The sequence below is a fragment of the Diabrotica virgifera genome, chromosome 9, assembly GCF_917563875.1.
Source record: "Diabrotica virgifera virgifera chromosome 9, PGI_DIABVI_V3a".
Classification (NCBI taxonomy): Eukaryota; Metazoa; Arthropoda; class Insecta; order Coleoptera; family Chrysomelidae; genus Diabrotica; species Diabrotica virgifera.
The window spans coordinates 31,283,220-31,300,726 of record NC_065451.1 but is presented as its reverse complement, the minus strand read 5'-3'; the positions used below and the strand labels follow the sequence as shown (position 1 = coordinate 31,300,726).

Genomic DNA, 17,507 nt, shown 5'->3' with positions numbered 1-17,507 from the left:
CAAGATGGGAGTGAACACAATGGTGTCCTAAAATTGCTGGTAAATAACTCTTCCTCGTATTTTGCTAATTAGCCCAGAGCATAAATTGAAATGAATGTCGACACGATTCAAGTTCTATGTTAACCCCAGATGATTCTCTGTTGGGAGTACAAAGGACTCGTTTCGTATTCGCGGTGTGCAAGTACTTGGAAAGGGAAACGAGAAACGACCGTGCGCGAGTCGCGGAGAAATATTGCAACTATCTTAAATAATTCATATTGTCAATTGAAATTGTCAAATTGACGTATATTTCATACCTTCTGTCATTGACGCAGAAAAATTATATATTGCTCCACAATATTGATATGATATGCAATTATTATATAAAGGTAAATTTAATTAATTGTATTTTGCTTGCAGTACTGCATTTTAATAACTGATTTTATTTACTACATACAATTGTTTACGTTTGCTAAACATAACCTGCATCTTATTTTTTCTTCTTATTATTCTTTTGGACTATGGTCTTGACAATTATCCAGCAACCAGGACTAATATAATTGGCCAATATAATTAAAAGTGCGAATAAAAGTACAGAGCGTAGAAATAGAGGTCGCTTTACCGAACTTGCACGGTCCCAATAGGTTCTCTGAAATCGTATGTTGGAATATTTTCCTATGGGCGCCTTTTGATATTTTCATATCTGGGTTAACAGAGAACTTGAATCGTGTCGACATTCATTTCACTTATTCCCCGTTAGAGGGCGTTCTAACCTTACTATGGTATAGTTTTATTTTATACCGAGAAGATCGGAAGTTTTGAGGTAAATTTCTCTTCTTGCATAGCCTCCTTGACAACGGGTAGACCTAGAAATAGCTATCGGAGGATGCCAGGAGACAGATTTAAATCAAAACGAAACCGTAACTATTTTTAATAAGTAAATTGTTTAATTAAATTACAAAAGACTTGCAGGAGACTGTCCAGTAACAATAACCTATGAAATCATAATTTTAATAATAAAATTATTTGTAACTTTAATAAATGTGTATGTACATATAACAAATTAAAATATTTTTGAAAATTTCAAATTTTGTTGGTAGATCCCTTAGAGTGTGGCGCTTTAGCCTTCTGTTTGCCTGGGGTCTCATTAGGTTTTTCGCTAGCCTGTTGAGGTGGTTTTGCAGTCGTATGTCATATTTTTGGGAGTAACTGGCAGTTTCTTTTTTGGCGGTTTTCATCTGAAGAGCACGATTGATGTAGGGGAGAGTTGGACAAAACCGGGAACCACTCCAAAAACCGTCTGTATCTTTTGCTATGTGACAGTAGCAAATGTTTGCTGCAGATTGAAATATTCTCAAATGACTTGAGTTTATATGCCAATGCCAATTTTAATGAATATTCGTAGATTTTTAATTTTTTTTACTTTTATGAAAATATTACAAAATACCCGGTTTTGTCCAACCGGTATGATAAAACCGGGTAGTAACTTAATTACCATGTAAAAATACTAATGGGCAGAAAATAAAATATTTATTAAAAGTATGTGAACAAAAATCGAAAATATATGAAGAGAAGTCGCAAATAAAAACTTCATTTACATCATCATAGGCACTACAGGCGTCATAAGCCCATTTGGTGCAAGACACACATTTTATCCAGCCTTCCTTCGCATTATAATTTGAAAATAGTTAATTGTAATATAGACACGCATCGTCATTATTATCTTCTTCCTCCAAACTCTCCAAAATTTTGTTTTTGGTGCAGCCCTTTTTACCACGTTTTTTCTTTTTTTTTGTCCAGTTCATTTAGTTTTAATTTATTTACGACTGGAAATTTTTTTTTAATTTTTCCTACTAGCTTTCTTACTAGCTTCTTCAACAGAAGAAGCCACACGTTGTAGTTAACTAAAATCAAAGAAACCACTGCAGAAACTGAAAGTAACAAGAGGTCTGATAAAATCGGGTACCCGGTTTTGTCGATTTTCGGACTACCCGGTTTTGTCAAACTCGTAAACAAGACATTAAATGTTATTTAGATTTTTAAATTATGATATAATATTCAAAATTTTTGGCCCTATTAAAGGTAATATACTAGGTTGCATGTATTAAATTTTGAAATGGCCATTAGTTATTCATTAGAGGAGAAAACAGCTATCAACTTACCTTAAAAATCGAGTTTCCTGCATCAAAAAACAGGCGAGGTCTTACTGCTCCGGCACAGATTACTCAGATGAGGTAGAAATGAATACACACGACTGTTGGTGGTAAAGGGACACTAATTTTAACATTGTCTAATAGATATCAGCAGACAGTTAGAAGAATTAAGGGGTACCCGGTTTTATCAACCTACCCGGTTTTGTCCAACTCTCCCCTATTCATTGGGCATGTACCACGGTGCATTTGTGATAATGCGGAAGGTCTTCGATTGCAGCAAATTTAACTTGCAAAAGGTTTATCGAAAGTATGTACTCTCATATGTTTTGCTAACCCGGTTCTTTGTGAAAATCTTTTGGAGCACATTTCACATGAGAAAAGTTTATCGCCAGTATGTAATCTCACATGTTCTTCTAACGTGCATCTTTGTGAAAAACTCTTGGAGCAAATTTCACATTCAAATGGTTTTTCACCGGTATGCACTCTCATATGCCTTTTTAAATCAAACTTTCTTAAAAACTGTTTGGTGCAAATTTCACACGCAAAAGGCTTATCTTCAGTATGTATTTTCATATGGTCTTTTAAATGGGAACTTTGTGAAAACTTTTTGGCACAAATTTCACATGTAAAAGGTTTATCTCCAGATTCTCCAGCGTGTATTCTGATATGTTTCTTTAAATAGCCACTTTGTGAAAACTTTTTGGCACAAATTTCACATGCAAAAGGTTTATCACCAGTATGTAATCTCACATGGTCTTCTAACGTGCCTCTTTGTGAAAAACTCTTGGAGCAAATTTTACAGTCAAATGGTTTTTCACCGGTATGCACTCTCATATGCCTTTTTAAATCAAACTTTCTTAAAAACTGTTTGGTGCAAACTTCACATGTAAAAGGTTTATCTTCAGTGTGTAGTCCCATATGTTCTTTCAAAATGGATCTTTGTAAAAAAAATTCGGAGCAGACTTCACAGGGAAAACCTAAAATCGTAATTCTCTATTAAACCACTATCATGTACTCAAATGAAAGAATATTTTATGATCGTGTCCCTTTAAATTTAATAATGCTTTTGATAACCTAAATAGAAATAATGACATATTAGCGACAGTTGTCAATCTATCAAATAGAAATTTAAATGCAACGGAAAATTTGGCATTGTCAAAAGGTTTAAACTATACCTACTGTTACTCATCCATCTATTCCAAAATTAGACATAATTAGTTCAGTGGAAAAAATATCCCAGTGTTTACCAAATCATGAAAAAGAACAATATAGAGTACTATGTAAACTTGAATTGGAAAATCTAATAAAATTGAACAGAACATCAGCAAAGAGGAAATGAAAGCTTTAAAAACTTTAAAAAATGATGACTCCATAACAATCCTACCAGCGGATAAAGGAAATGCAACTGTAATAATGGATAAAATACAATATGAGGACAAAATTACAGATCTAATTACAAATGGACCTTATACCAAATTAACGAAGGATCCAACGAAGACACTAGAAAACAAAATCTATAGAACTTTATTCAAATTTAAAAATGATCTAACGTACTATCAAAGAAAATTAATGACACCTCATTACAGTAAGACACCACATTTCTATGGAGTACCGAAAATTCATAAAGCGAATATTCCACTTAGACCCATTGTAGTGAACTATCAACATTTTTATTAAATATTATAAAACCATTTGCAAATAATAATGACACATTTATAAAAAATACACAACATTTTTTAAACAAATTATCAAATATTGAATTTAATCCAAATAATATTTTAGTAAGTTTTGACATAAACAGTTTATTTACAAATGTGCCACTAGATAAAACTTTTAACATAATTAAAACGAAATTAGAAAATGATAATACATTGACAACTAGGACAAGACTAAATGTATCAGCTATAATGGAGTTATTGACATTATGTACTAATAATACCTATTTTGAACTAAATACTGAATTCTATAAACACAATTTTGGTCTAGCAATGGGCTCTTCTTTATCTCCATTATTGGCTAATATATTTATGGAGGATTTCGAAACTAATATCGTTTCTAAATGATATGTCCTCAAGTACCTTATTGATATGTCCTCAAGTACCTTAACCATTGTTTAATTAATAAGACCACTGTCGATGGAATAATTCATATTTATTACTAATATGTTATTCAATACATTTTACATTCAGTTTTTCTATAACTACTGTCTTTGCCCCGTTGTTCTCTGCCCTACCTGTCAGTCCGCATGGAACATCACCGCAGAACAGTAAGTGCCAGATGGCCATCTCTCTCAGAGCTACCAACTCACTTTAAGCTGTGTTTACACTTAAAACATCCCAACTTATCACCCTCACCCTTAATTTATATCTACCCAAATATGATTAATATGATTATGTAAAACCTAACTGAACAATTTTTTTTTTTTTTTTTTTGACTTACTCTAGAATGAAATCATTGTATTTCTTTGGCATATTTGTAACGCGTCTGCTTCTACCTGTTTGAGACATATTATCAGATGGATAATCAACAATAATGTTTTGTTCATTATCTGACCTGTAAACTGTATCAGTTGATGATCTGTTGCCAGTGTCTGAAGAAGTAGCCATGTCCAGCAAAACTGGCTCACCTTGGGTTTCCATCGTTAACTTCTCCAAATTTGATTCAGATTGTGTTATACTCTCACCTACCGGATGTACTACGTTTGGTAGTTTTATATATTGAAAGTCATTGTTACTGTCAAGTTCATTTTCCCTGTTGTTTGCAAACTCAGTGCTACACCTGCCTACCTGATTCGTATGACGCTTCCATACCTGACCACTATCTAATCTGCAATAATAAGTTTTCTTACCTACTTTATTTATTATTTTAGCTGCCACCCACAACTTTCGGTTTGTTTCCCTATAGTCTCTTACCATAACCCTTTCTCCTATTTCAAAACATCTTTTCTCCTTTATAGAAATATTTTGCTGTTCTTTACTGGGCTTTTCGGCCATCATTGATATTCTTGTTCGCAATGATCTATTATATACAAGTTCAGCTGGTGACTTTTCTGTTACTGGGTGTTTTGTGTTGCGATATGTTAGTAAATATCTTGATATTAATGTAGACAGTGGAATACCAGAGTTTCTTGGATCATCTAGGGCTGTTTTCAGCTTCATTTTAAATGTCCTGACATACCGTTCTGCAGCTCCGTTGCTGGATGGATGGTAAGGTGCCCCTGTTAAATGCTTAATCCCATTTTTCTTAAAGAATATTTCCATGGTTTTGTCAACTAGTTGAGGTCCATTGTCACTCACACATAACCTTGGTAGTCCCATTCTGGCAAAAACTTCCCTTAGTTTTTCTTGCGTTTCTGCTGCTGTCGCCCTACTCATAGGAAATACCTCTACCCATTTGCTGTAAGCATCCACCAATATTAAGCACAACTTGCTTTTTAATTGCAAAAAATCTATATGCACCCTGTCAAATACTTTGTCCACTTCAGGCCACGGTGAAAACTCTGATGGAGGGTTGTCTCTATTCTTTAAACATGGACCACAACTTTTTACCCTATGCTCTATGTCGGAATCTATTTTAGGCCAGTAAACATATGATCTCGCTAATGACTTGCACCTGACTATTCCAAAATGTCCTGCATGGAGCTCATCGAGGATTTGTGGTCTTAGACTTGATGGTACCACAATACGATGTCCCCACATTATTATGTGCTCATCTAAATACAACTCTTGTCGTTTATGGTAAAATGGCATTATTTCATCACTTAAATGTTTGGGCCATCTTTCCGTTTTAATATACATCTTTATTGCCCTTAAAATGCCATCTTTGTCTGTTTCTTCTCTAAGTACTTTGTTGTTAATTGGCCAGTATTCTATAGACTCCGTGAAATGAATATATGTCATTCCTTCCGCTGGTTCCTCTACTGTTCCCGTAACCTGCACTGGTGACCTTGATAAATAATCAGCTACAGGATTGTTTATTCCCTTGATATGTTCAATACTGTAGTCAAACGATGACAAAAATAAAGCCCACCTTTGTATCCTGTTTGCGGACATTTTAGGGATGCTCCTGTGTTCTCCAAATAATGCAACTAGCGCTTTTTGATCTGTCCTTAATTTAAATTTATTACAGCAGAGGTACTGGTAAAATTTATTTATGGTAAAATGAACTGCTAAAGCCTCTTTTTCAACTGTAGAATATTTTTTTTCTGCTGGCATGAGAGTTCTTGACACACATGCTACTGTTCTCTCCTCTCCCTCTTTAACTTGGCTTAACATGCCTGAAATACCCTTGTCACTTGCATCTGTTGTTACTATTATTGGAAGGTCAGGGTCAAAATAAACTAAACAATTATCTGATGCTATTATATCTTTTATAATATTGAATGCCCTTTCACATTCTTTTGACCAGAAAAACTTTACATTACCTTTTAAAAGCTTGTATATTGGTTCTAAGATCTGGGCAGCCCGAGGTATAAATTTATGGTAATAATTTACTAGCCCTGTAAAAGCTCTAACTTCTGTTATATTTTCTGGTTTAGGTGCATTTATTATTGCAGCAATTTTACTATCTGTTTTCTTAAGGCCTTCTTTTGATATTTTGTACCCCAAGTATTCAACTTCCTCTTTAAAAAATACACATTTTTCTTTACAAACTGTCAGCCCAGCCTTTTCAAGTTTGCTAAGAACTTCCCTCAAGTTAGTCATATGTTCTTCTGCTGTTTCCCCCGTTACTATTATATCATCTAAAAAATTTGTTACATTTTTCATGCCCTTAAAGAGATTTTCAATTTCTCGTTGAAATATACTACTTGCTGATTTTATTCCGAATGGTAATCTTTTAACTGCGTACAAACCCCTGTGAGTGTTCCACGCTAACAACTTACTTGATTCAATATTTAAGGAGAACTGCATATAAGCTAGTTGTAAATCAATTTTTGAAAAACGTTGACCTTTTTTTAGTTTATTCCATAATTCATCAATTTTTGGAAGTGGATATTTCACATCTTCTAAATGTTTATTTATTGTTGTTTTGTAATCCCCACATATTCGTATTTTCCCATTTGATTTTTGAACAAAGACTAAAGGTGTTCCCCAATCTGAATTGTCTATTAATTCTATTACTCCCTCTTTCTCTAACCTATCTAACTCTAACTCTACCTCTTTCGCATAGGCTAAAGGAACAGCTCTGTGCTTGCAAAAAACTGGTTTAGCATTTTCCACAACTTTAATTGAAATTTCCTTATGATTAAAGTTTCCTAACTTACTAGTAAATACGTTTGAAAAACTGTTTATTAGATCTAGAATTTTACTATTACTTACAATTTGATTCATCATTTCAAGCCTAATATTGAAGGCCTTTATCCAGTCTCTCCCTAGAATATTTGCAGAACCTTTTTGAACAACGTATAGCTTTACTGGTATTTTCTTGCTTTTATAGCCCATATCTATTATAAAATATCCCTCTGGTGAAAAGACACTACCTTCATAACTTTTTAGCAACAGATCATCACTGGTTAGCCTAAAATGAGAAAAATTATTTATATATGTTTCTTTTGTGATTGCACTTATACCAGCGCCACTATCAATGATCATCTCATATATTTTGCCTTCAATCTTTACCTGGATTTTAAAGGGATTGTCTACCTTGACTTGTACATGGCACAGATCAACAATTCTTGATTCTATGCTGTCTAATGTATAAATGTCCTCTTCCGCCTCACTATCTATAAAATTAACACTATTTTTATGTGCCAAACAGACCCTAGCCAAGTGCCCAATTTTTTTACATATATTACAAATGTAATCTTTATATTTACAACTATTTTTGTGTTTATTTCCACATATCTTACATTTCGACATCTGATTGACACTTGAATTTACATTGACGTTTGAGCTGCCATGCATTGTCCGCCTTGTCCCATGTTGCCAACCTCCATCCTGTCCCTGCCGACGAACTCGAGAACTCGACGATGACGAAGCTTGCTGATGATCTATCACGTGAACATTTACAGTTGACCTCGAGCTTGTTTTTGAAGCCATAATAGCATTTTCTGTCTTCATTGCCAAACTCACCATCTGCTCCACCGTCGCCTTTTCATCCTCTTCGCATAATCTGTCGAGAATTTTACTAGGACACATACCACTCACGAACTTATTTAGCAGCACTTTGGTTAGATCTGCCCCAAACTTGCACGTAACTGCAGCACTTCTTATCCTAGCATACCAGTCCGCTATTTTTTCCTCAGTTTCTTGCCGCAGGTCAAAAAATGTACATCTCTCTCTCCATGTACTCACTTGACCTCCGTAATGGGTAGCTAATAACTGTGATAATTCTGCAAATGTTTTGGTTTTGGGAGCTTCTGGAAAACATAGATCTCTCAACAAGGTGTATGTGGGTGCACTTACCGAACTGATTAGGATCGCCACTTTAATAGCTTCCTCTTCAACCCCATTTGCCACAAAATGTTGTTCCAATCTTTCTTCGTAAATAGTCCACGGTTGTAAATCTGGAATAAATTCTTCGAACTTTTTGTTCGCCATCTTGATTCACTAACAAAGGTACCGGACATCGGTTTACATAAAACAATTAGTATTTACTTCGTTACCACTTTTATCCTCGTCGCCATTGATATGTCCTCAAGTACCTTAACCATTGTTTAATTAATAAGACCACTGTCGATGGAATAATTCATATTTATTACTAATATGTTATTCAATACATTTTACATTCAGTTTTTCTATAACTACTGTCTTTGCCCCGTTGTTCTCTGCCCTACCTGTCAGTCCGCATGGAACATCACCGCAGAACAGTAAGTGCCAGATGGCCATCTCTCTCAGAGCTACCAACTCACTTTAAGCTGTGTTTACACTTAAAACATCCCAACTTATCACTAAACAAAATTTAAAACCCACAGTATGGTGGAGATATGTAGATGATGTGTTTTCAATATGGCCTCATAGATCAGAATTGTTGGATACATTCCTGAATATTATAAACGATCAAGACATCAGAACAGACAATAAAATTTACAATGGAAAAGGAATACAATAACACTAGCCAAAATTACTTGTTCTAACGAAAATTCATTTTTAGAAGAAAAACAATTGTTAACATATGTTTTATTAAAAAATGATTATCCTTTATCGTTTATAAATAAGGAATTGTCAAGATTGGATCGAATGGAACAGAACAACTTAGAACGGGATCCTACAACATTCACAAGAAATAATACGAGGAAAATATCAATACCATATATAAAAGGACTATCCGAGAAACTTAAAACAATAGGAAATAAATTCAACATTTCAACAACATTCAAAACAACAAACACATTGAGATCTATTCTATCTAAAACTAAACCTAACAATGAACAAGAAAGAACAAAAAATTGCATTTATAAAATACCTTGTGAATGCGAACAATTTTATTTTTAGGTAAAATATCAAGACCATTAAACGTTAGAATAAGTGAACATCAGTCTTATATTAAAAATAGAGAATTCGATATATATCAAATATGTCAACACGCATGGGATAATGAACATAGAGTTCAATGGAGAGATTCAAGTATAGTCCTAAAAGAATCAGATAGTAAAAAGAGAAAAATCAAAGAAGCGGCTCTAATTATGCTAAATGAAACCAATTGTGTCGCAAATTCCTCCGTAGAATGCAGTAGGATGTGGTTACCCATACTGAAAGAGGAAGTCAATAGAAAGAAAATACCACGATTAGTAAGTCAATCACATATCGAGTTAGTACAAATTTTATATTTTAGTATTACTTATTGTATATCTATGTATTATTAATATTATTTATAATTTAAACATATGTATTAAAGTCAGAATTTGGTATTAGTTTTTTTAAAGTAAATTAAATGTAAGACCAAATACTTACGATTTCGGGATAGTATCACGAGGTTTTTTCCTGGTTTTCCCTCGTGATTTACTATGGAATCTATAACGCGAGAATTTTACTGTCATCGTTGCATCTGGTTGTCTTTTTAAAGACAGATCACATGCTATGATATTTTTTTATGACGGATATTCTTGAGTTGGGATTGATTTCATGTAATCGAATGAACTATCTTTTAGTAAAGTCGTCCCAGGAACGCAACTCATAAATATTGACGATATCATTTCAAAGTCTTCTACTTTAAAATGTATAATATACGTCTGAATTGCCAATATTAATGAGTCAGATTAAATAAATTACTAGAAAAATTTTTGTACTTAGCAATAACAATTTTGTTGATTTTAGTAGTATTTTGTATTTTGACAACGAAACCCGATTTGGGCTTCGAAACGTTAATAAAATCTTTTTTTGGTAAAATTGTGGCTTATTTCCATTATAAATAGTTGATTAGAGGAAGAACTGTGTACTTATACATATATGATAACTACATACGTTTCTAAGTATGCAGTCGGACACTATATACCTTCAAATATCCCCTTTATAATAGGGAACTTGCACTTTTTTATTACATAATAATGTTCAGTTTTGTATAAAAATGAGATTTCCAAAATTTCACGCTTCAAAAACTCATAATAATTTAGAAGTACAAATTTAAAGTCTTCTGTATTTTAAAATAGTTCAAACGACCCGCGACGTCACATAGTTTAACTATGAGGTTCCGTTTATGGTTATATTTAGGTATATTCTTTTTCTTCTTCTTTAGTTTATTGGCCTCCAACTACTTAATATTTTGCCAGCTCGTCGTCGCGGAATAAAGGAAAAATGGTGTGTAAATAAATTTATTAAAATCAGCTAAGTACTTTCAGCATTTTTAATGCCATCATCAGAGCTATCTTATAAAAAGACTAAGTTGAAGAATCTTATTCATAAAAAATTATAAAGTGAAACTTACGTCTTATAGGTGTAAATACCTCAATTGAAGAGAAAACTTCGAACAAACACATTCTATTATTAAAAATTATCCCCGGGATCTAACCACTGGTCAGGGTAAAAACCCTTGAAAGTAAAAAATATCACATTTAATGTGTTTCGAAAATTGTTACGACCAGAGGAAGAACGTGTTCCTGTGCTTTTTAGATTGCGAAAAAGCGATTGACCGTGTCCAACACCACAAGTTAATGCAGATCCTCAAAAAACTTGATATAGACCAAAAAGACATAAGATGTATTAAAAACTTGTAATGGTATCAAACGGCACAATTAAAAATAGACAATTCTATATCCAAACCCATACATATAAGGAGTGTTAGCCAGGGATGTGTGCTTTCCCCTCTTTTATTTAACATTTATTCGGAAGCCGTAGGTATTTCAAGAATCTTTGGAAGATGCAGAGATGGGAATCAAAGTACTTACTTACTACTTACTTACTAGCCAACGCCCACCCTTGGCATGTTAGCCATTTGGCGGCGCGCTGACCAGTATAGACGAGCCGTTTCTCGTAGGCGATCTCCATCCTCCTCGGGTGGGTCTGTTATCAGGGCTGGGCACTCTGGGAGGTGAGCAGCATCCATCTGGGGCTGATTACATAGTGGACAGTTGTCATTTTCACGGACGCCGATGCGATGTAGATGGGAGGCCAGGTAGTCATGCCCCGTAGTTGTTCTGAACGCGGCTACACTGATGGGTCTCGGCAAGTTGTGAGGGATTGGTGACTCTATTAGGTGGGCCCAAGATTTTCCAGCACCGGCTTGTATTTGCTGGTCTTTTATCTTCCCTTTGATTCCTCTTCTAATGGTGGACTTTGCTGATGTGTACGATTGGAAGCTAGGGGGCTGTGGAAGAGTAGTGCCTTCTTTTGCAAGTTCATCCGCCGCTTCATTCCCTTCAACGCCGACATGACTAGGGATCCATTGTAAAGTAATCAGCCACCCTTTTTCCAGCAAGTTCGACAGTTGGACGCGGCAAGATATTGTTTGGGCACAGTCGGTATATCGATTTGTCGACAGGGCGAGGATTGCAGCTTGGCAGTCGATGAAGAAGGCAACTTTTTGGGGGTGTTGGAGATTCTCGAGACTTTTAGCGGCTTCGTGTATAGCAGCAATTTCGCCATCATAGTTGGTAAGAGGGGCACCCACAGCTATGGAGCCTTTGGAGAACGTTGAGACATATCCTGCTCCTGTTCTTCCCGAGTCCGGCATCGAGGAGCCATCGCAGTAGATTTGGAACCACTCATGCGCTGGGTAATTGGTGTGTATCGTCTCTAGGGCGGCTTTCCTTAGGACAATGTCTGACGATAAGTGCTTCGGGTCGTTATGGTTTTCAAGACGCAATTCTGTGTTTGGTAGACAGCGGGCGAGTGTAGTTTGCGCTGGGAAGGGGGCGGCTTTCGACAGGTCAATGTGGTATTTTTCCCTGATTTGATTCGCTACTGTAAGCGGAGTGGTTTGTGTTTTAAGACGTGAGGCTGCTTGTCTATATTCGTCCCATTTTTGTGGAAGTATTCGTCTTTGCCTTTCCCAGAAGGTTAACGCGTGTTGCTCTCTGCGGCATTGTATTGGTTCAATACCGGTCTGGGCTTCCATTGATGTAATCGGTGTTGATTTTGGAGCACCGGTGATGACGCGAAGGGCAGTGTTCTGGGCGACTTCAAGCTTGGAGGTGGTGTTTGTACTCGCAGTTATTGTAGCTTCACTCCCATATTCTAGTATCGGCCGGACATAGGTTTTGTATGTTGCTACCAAGACATCTTGCGGGAATCAAAGTGATTGGAGTATTGATCAACAACATATGCTGATGACGGTGTCTTAATTAGTGACAACATAGTCGATATTCAACAACTTGTCACTATAATCACAGAATACAGTAAGCGAATGGGATTAGAGATTAATACCAAAAAGACCAAACTCATGATCATCTCCAGAAACCTGGATGCACTTAAAAACTCCACCATAACACTGAATACCAAGTCTATTGAAAGAGTGAGCAAATTTAAATACCTGGGAACGTGGCTTTTTGAAGACTGCGCATCGGACAGGGAAGTAAAATGTCGCAATAAGCAAGCTCGACAAGCTTTCGTAAAATTCAGGAAGGTACTGACCTGTTCAGAGTTCGATCTTCAACTGAGATTATGGTTTACTAAGTGCTACGTATGGTCGGTACTGCTATATGGAGTAGAGGGCTGGACACTCAAATCGAGAGGTATAAACAAATTGGAAGCCTTCGAAATGTGGTTTTATCGCCGTATCCTAAAGATACTATGGACGGCGAAAGTCACAAATGTAGATGCAGTGGCGACGCGTGAGTTTTTCTTAAAGTGTTACCAGAACAAGATGTAAAAAAATCTTATTTAAAAAAAATATTTTGAACTGCCCAAATATAAGTTTTTGTTTTCAATCCTGTGGGATAAAATTAAACAAATCACTATTCCCAAATTATATGTATGTAATTATGTATATGTAACAGGTATAACAATAAATAATAAATAAACTAAACATATTATTCTATCATAAAATTAACATAAAAAAATGAACAAGTAGGAAAAAGAACAGATGTTGAAAACTATTGTTTATATTTTAATTCTTCCATTTTCAATAATATCATTTTTTTCTTTAAAATAATATATAAAAAAAATATACAAGTAGAATGACTTTTCAAGTAGTTGATCAATTACGCAATACGTAGCAACACTCTTCTATGTTTAAATGCACGCACACTGTAATCTGTAATAGGTACTAAACCAACGTTACCAATCTTCAAAATGGTGACACTACTGATATGCACAGCGTGCCCGCGCGCAGTCTCTACACCCGTCGCTCCTTTGTACTTTAATAAAAGAATATTTTATGATCGGTTAAAAAATTCTCGGAAGAAAGGGGGAACAATTATGTGTAACAGAGTAGCATGTTCATTTTTCTTCAATTTAGAATTTTGGTCAGACCTGTACAAATCTGAGTCAGTTCTTGAGTTTAATGTTCAGTTTAGGGGAAGAATGGTGTACTTACATCTGGTAACTACATACGTTTTTAAGTATAGTCAGACACTACCTTCGAACCCTTTATAACCCACTACCCTTTATAATTAAAAACGTCTAGGTAATTATCTCGAACTATAATTCTTTCTTTGAATAACCCCTTGGAATTCTCATAATGCTTTTCAATTATTAGCTTAAGCTATAAATAATAGGCACAAACCGCGATCTCGGAATTTCTTAGTTGGTCGCCGTGATGGCTGATGAAATAAATTTATAAGTTTTGTGAGTAGGAAAAACAAAAACCCATGAATTGTTAAGTCTTAAATTTTTTTTCTAATTCGTTCAATCATCCTAATACAAATATTTTACAAATAAAATTAATAATAAAAAAAGTTTCGCTTTAGCTTTGGTAAGATGTAAAGGAAAACTATCGCAACCTGTTAAGTATGAAACTGACATTAATATTTAATCTGATAATGGATGGGATCATAAAGAAAGTTAAAAAAGGAGAGGATATAGAATGGGAGAAAAGGGAATAAAGACAATCTGCTACGCCGACGACGCCACAATAACAACCGAAAATGAAGATGACCTACAAAGATTAAATAAAGAATTCGAAGACACGGCTCTCATATACAACATGGTGATCTCAACAGAGAAAACTAAATCGATAGTGATATCAGCGGAAATGAGACGATGTAAATTGGTCGTAAATAACAAAATAATAGAACAAGGGATTGAAACAGAATACTTGCGAATAAAACTGTCAAGCTACGGAAAAGTGTAAGAAGTACAAAAACAAGTGAACAGAGCAGCAGAATGTCTCAACAACACAATCTGGAGAAACAAATACTTCACAATGAAAATGAAAACCAGGATATATAAATCAACAATAAGACCGATAATGACGTATACAGCGGAAACAAGAGCAGATACGGCGAAAACACAAATACTGCTGGAAACAGCAGAAATGAAAGTCTTACAAAAATAACAAACCAAACTCTAAGAGACAGAGTAAGAAGTGAGAAAATACGAGAGAAATGTGGTATAGAAGAAATAAACATGTGGACCAAAAGAAGAAAAATAGAATCGAATAAACACATAGAAAGAATGACAGAAAATCGAATAGTACGAATAGCAAGAGACAAATCGCCAAATGGATGAAGATCATTGGGACGACCGAGGAAAAGATGGTCAGACAATGTCAATTGAGGCTAAAAACCGAAGTAAAACAGGCACTGAGCCTATTTATAAAGTAGGAAGAAGAAGAAGAAGACGCTGTAAAAGACAGTGATAAGACCTATATCACTATATGCCAGTGAACAAATCCGACTTGAAAGTGTGGGAAAGAAAAGTCCTCAAGAAAATATTTGAACGAAAGATATGGAATGAAATGTGGATAAAAAGGACCAAATGTAAAACTAGAGAGGATGAATGAGGAACCGAATATAGTAGGAATCATATTTATTTATTTTTTATTTTTTTTTAGCGTATGGCTTAAGTATATCACAGAATATATTTAGATTTATGCATTATACAATGCATCACAAACAGATGTCCAATTTTTTTATATATTCGATTGACCCTTCGGTTGCCATTACAAAGTCTATAGGGTCGCCTGTGTATGCTCTGCGTGGGCAGTCCTGAACAATGTGACTGATCGTCTGTCTTGCAGCGCCGCAGTCACAAGAAGGCGAGGGGAGTTTACCCCATCTGTGGAGGGAGTCGGCGCATCTTCCACAGTTTGTTCGAATTCGATTAAGGGCTGCCCAAATCTTACGGGGACGTTCAAATTCGCCAGGTTTCCCTATAATGTCCGGTAGACTATGGTAATGCGAATCTGTCCTACTTTCCCAATCTTCTCTCCATCGGGTATTTAAGTCAAAGTTGGATTGCTGCAGCGCTTGAGCAGATTGTAGAGGGGGTAACCTGGATCGGAGACGGTTTCCAAGAATATCGGGGATGTCGTTGTGGACTAGAAGCTGGCGACTGTCCATTATTTTGTTATATTCTTTAACCAATGCATGTTCGCGGCGTAGGTTGGGTGGTGCTATATTACTAAGGGTAGGTAGCCACATTGTAGGGGTGGGCTTAATTGTGCCTGTTATCATACGCATAGTACGGTTTAGTTGGGTGTCGACCAGGTGGGTATGCCTGCTATTTAGCCACACTGGAGCACAGTATTCTGCCACCGGATATATCAGGCCAAGAGCAGAGGATCTTAATGTTGATGCTGTGGACCCCCATGTAGTGCCGCAGAGTTTCTGTATTATATTGTTGCGTGTTTTCAATTTTGCTGCTGTTTTCGTCAGGTGTTCTCTGAATGTGAGCGTTCTGTCTAGAGTAACCCCAAGGTATTTCGGGTATTTATTGTGTTTTAACAGCTTGTTATTAAAATACACTCGCAATTCTCTGTTTGCCAACTTGTTGTTTAGATGAAAAGCTGATACTTCAGTTTTTGTAGTACTTGGCTGTAGTCTCCATTTCTTAAGGTATTCGCTGAGGATGGATAAGTCATTCGTGAGAGTGATTTCTGTAGTTTCTAAAGATTGGTGGCTTGCTGCAAGGGTCCAGTCGTCAGCATATCCAAACTTCCGAGATTCGGTTTCAGGCATGTCAGCAATATAGAGGCTGAAAAGTAAAGGGGCAAGGACAGAACCCTGTGGAAGACCATTGTTAAGTTTCATCTGTCTACTCGTCTCCTTTCCCATTATAACCTGGAAGGCTCTGTTGGTCAGCATGTTGTCAATGAGGTTAATTATCTTTCTGCAGGGAATAATGCGGGCCAGTTTATATATTAATCCCTGTCTCCAAACAGTATCATATGCTGCTGTTAGATCTATAAATACTGTTGCTGTCTTTTGTTTCTTTGTAGGAATCATAAAATCACAAAGACTGAGATGGTTGGGACATATCCAATGGACGCCAAACGCGAGAGTTTACAAAAGAATACTAACGGGATGAATAGGAGGAAAGAACAAGAAAGGTAGACCGAAAAAAAAATGGAAGAAAGATGTTGAAAGAGACATCTTCTTCTTCTTCTTCTTCTAGCCATTCACGTCCACATCTGAACATAAGCCTCTTCAAGTCTTCCTTTCCATTCTTTTTTGTTGTACGCTACTTGCAGCCAATTTTTCCCGGCAGTTCGTTTCAGATCTGTCCATCTCATAGGAAGTCTGCCTCTGGGTCTTTTGTGTTCGTATGGTCTCCAGGTTAGAATTATTCTGTGCCATTTGTTAAGATCGCTCCTAGCTACATGTCCAGCGTATTCCCATTTCAATTTTAGTGATTTTTGTACCACATCGGTGACTTTGGTTTTCTGTCTTATCCATGTGTTTGTTTTTCTGTCCTGAAGTGATATGCCAAGCATTGCTCTTTCCATCGCGTGTTGAGTGACTCTGAGTATGTTCATATTCTTTTTTGTGATTGTCCATGTTTGTGCCCCATATGTTAATATCGGAATAATGCATGCATAAAAAACTTTAGATCTAAGATG

General features: G+C 35.8%; 1 protein-coding gene and 1 long non-coding RNA gene across 9 annotated transcripts in view; one reads left to right on the top strand and one right to left on the bottom strand.

Moving 5' to 3' along the window:
* LOC126892650 (zinc finger protein OZF-like) overlaps positions 1-17,507 on the bottom strand; it is a 348,853-nt gene that overhangs the window by 150,003 nt on the left and 181,343 nt on the right. The window contains exons 3-4 of one of the 5 annotated variants that reach the window (XR_007700949.1): positions 2,142-3,109; positions 1,495-1,883 (exon numbers count right to left, since the gene is read on the bottom strand). The exons of 3 other annotated variants lie outside the window; for them this stretch is intronic. Coding sequence is in view for 1 of the 2 variants with exons in the window: in XM_050662291.1 (XP_050518248.1) it covers positions 2,415-3,109 (695 nt within the window). In the remaining variant the exon portion in view is untranslated. Of the gene's footprint in view, positions 1-1,494; positions 3,110-17,507 lie in introns of those variants that run through there. One more of the 5 variants, XM_050662291.1, reaches the window with a different exon arrangement.
* The window catches only part of LOC126892655 (uncharacterized), a 238,824-nt gene that overhangs the window by 89,099 nt on the left and 132,218 nt on the right, over positions 1-17,507 (top strand). The window lies entirely within an intron of this gene.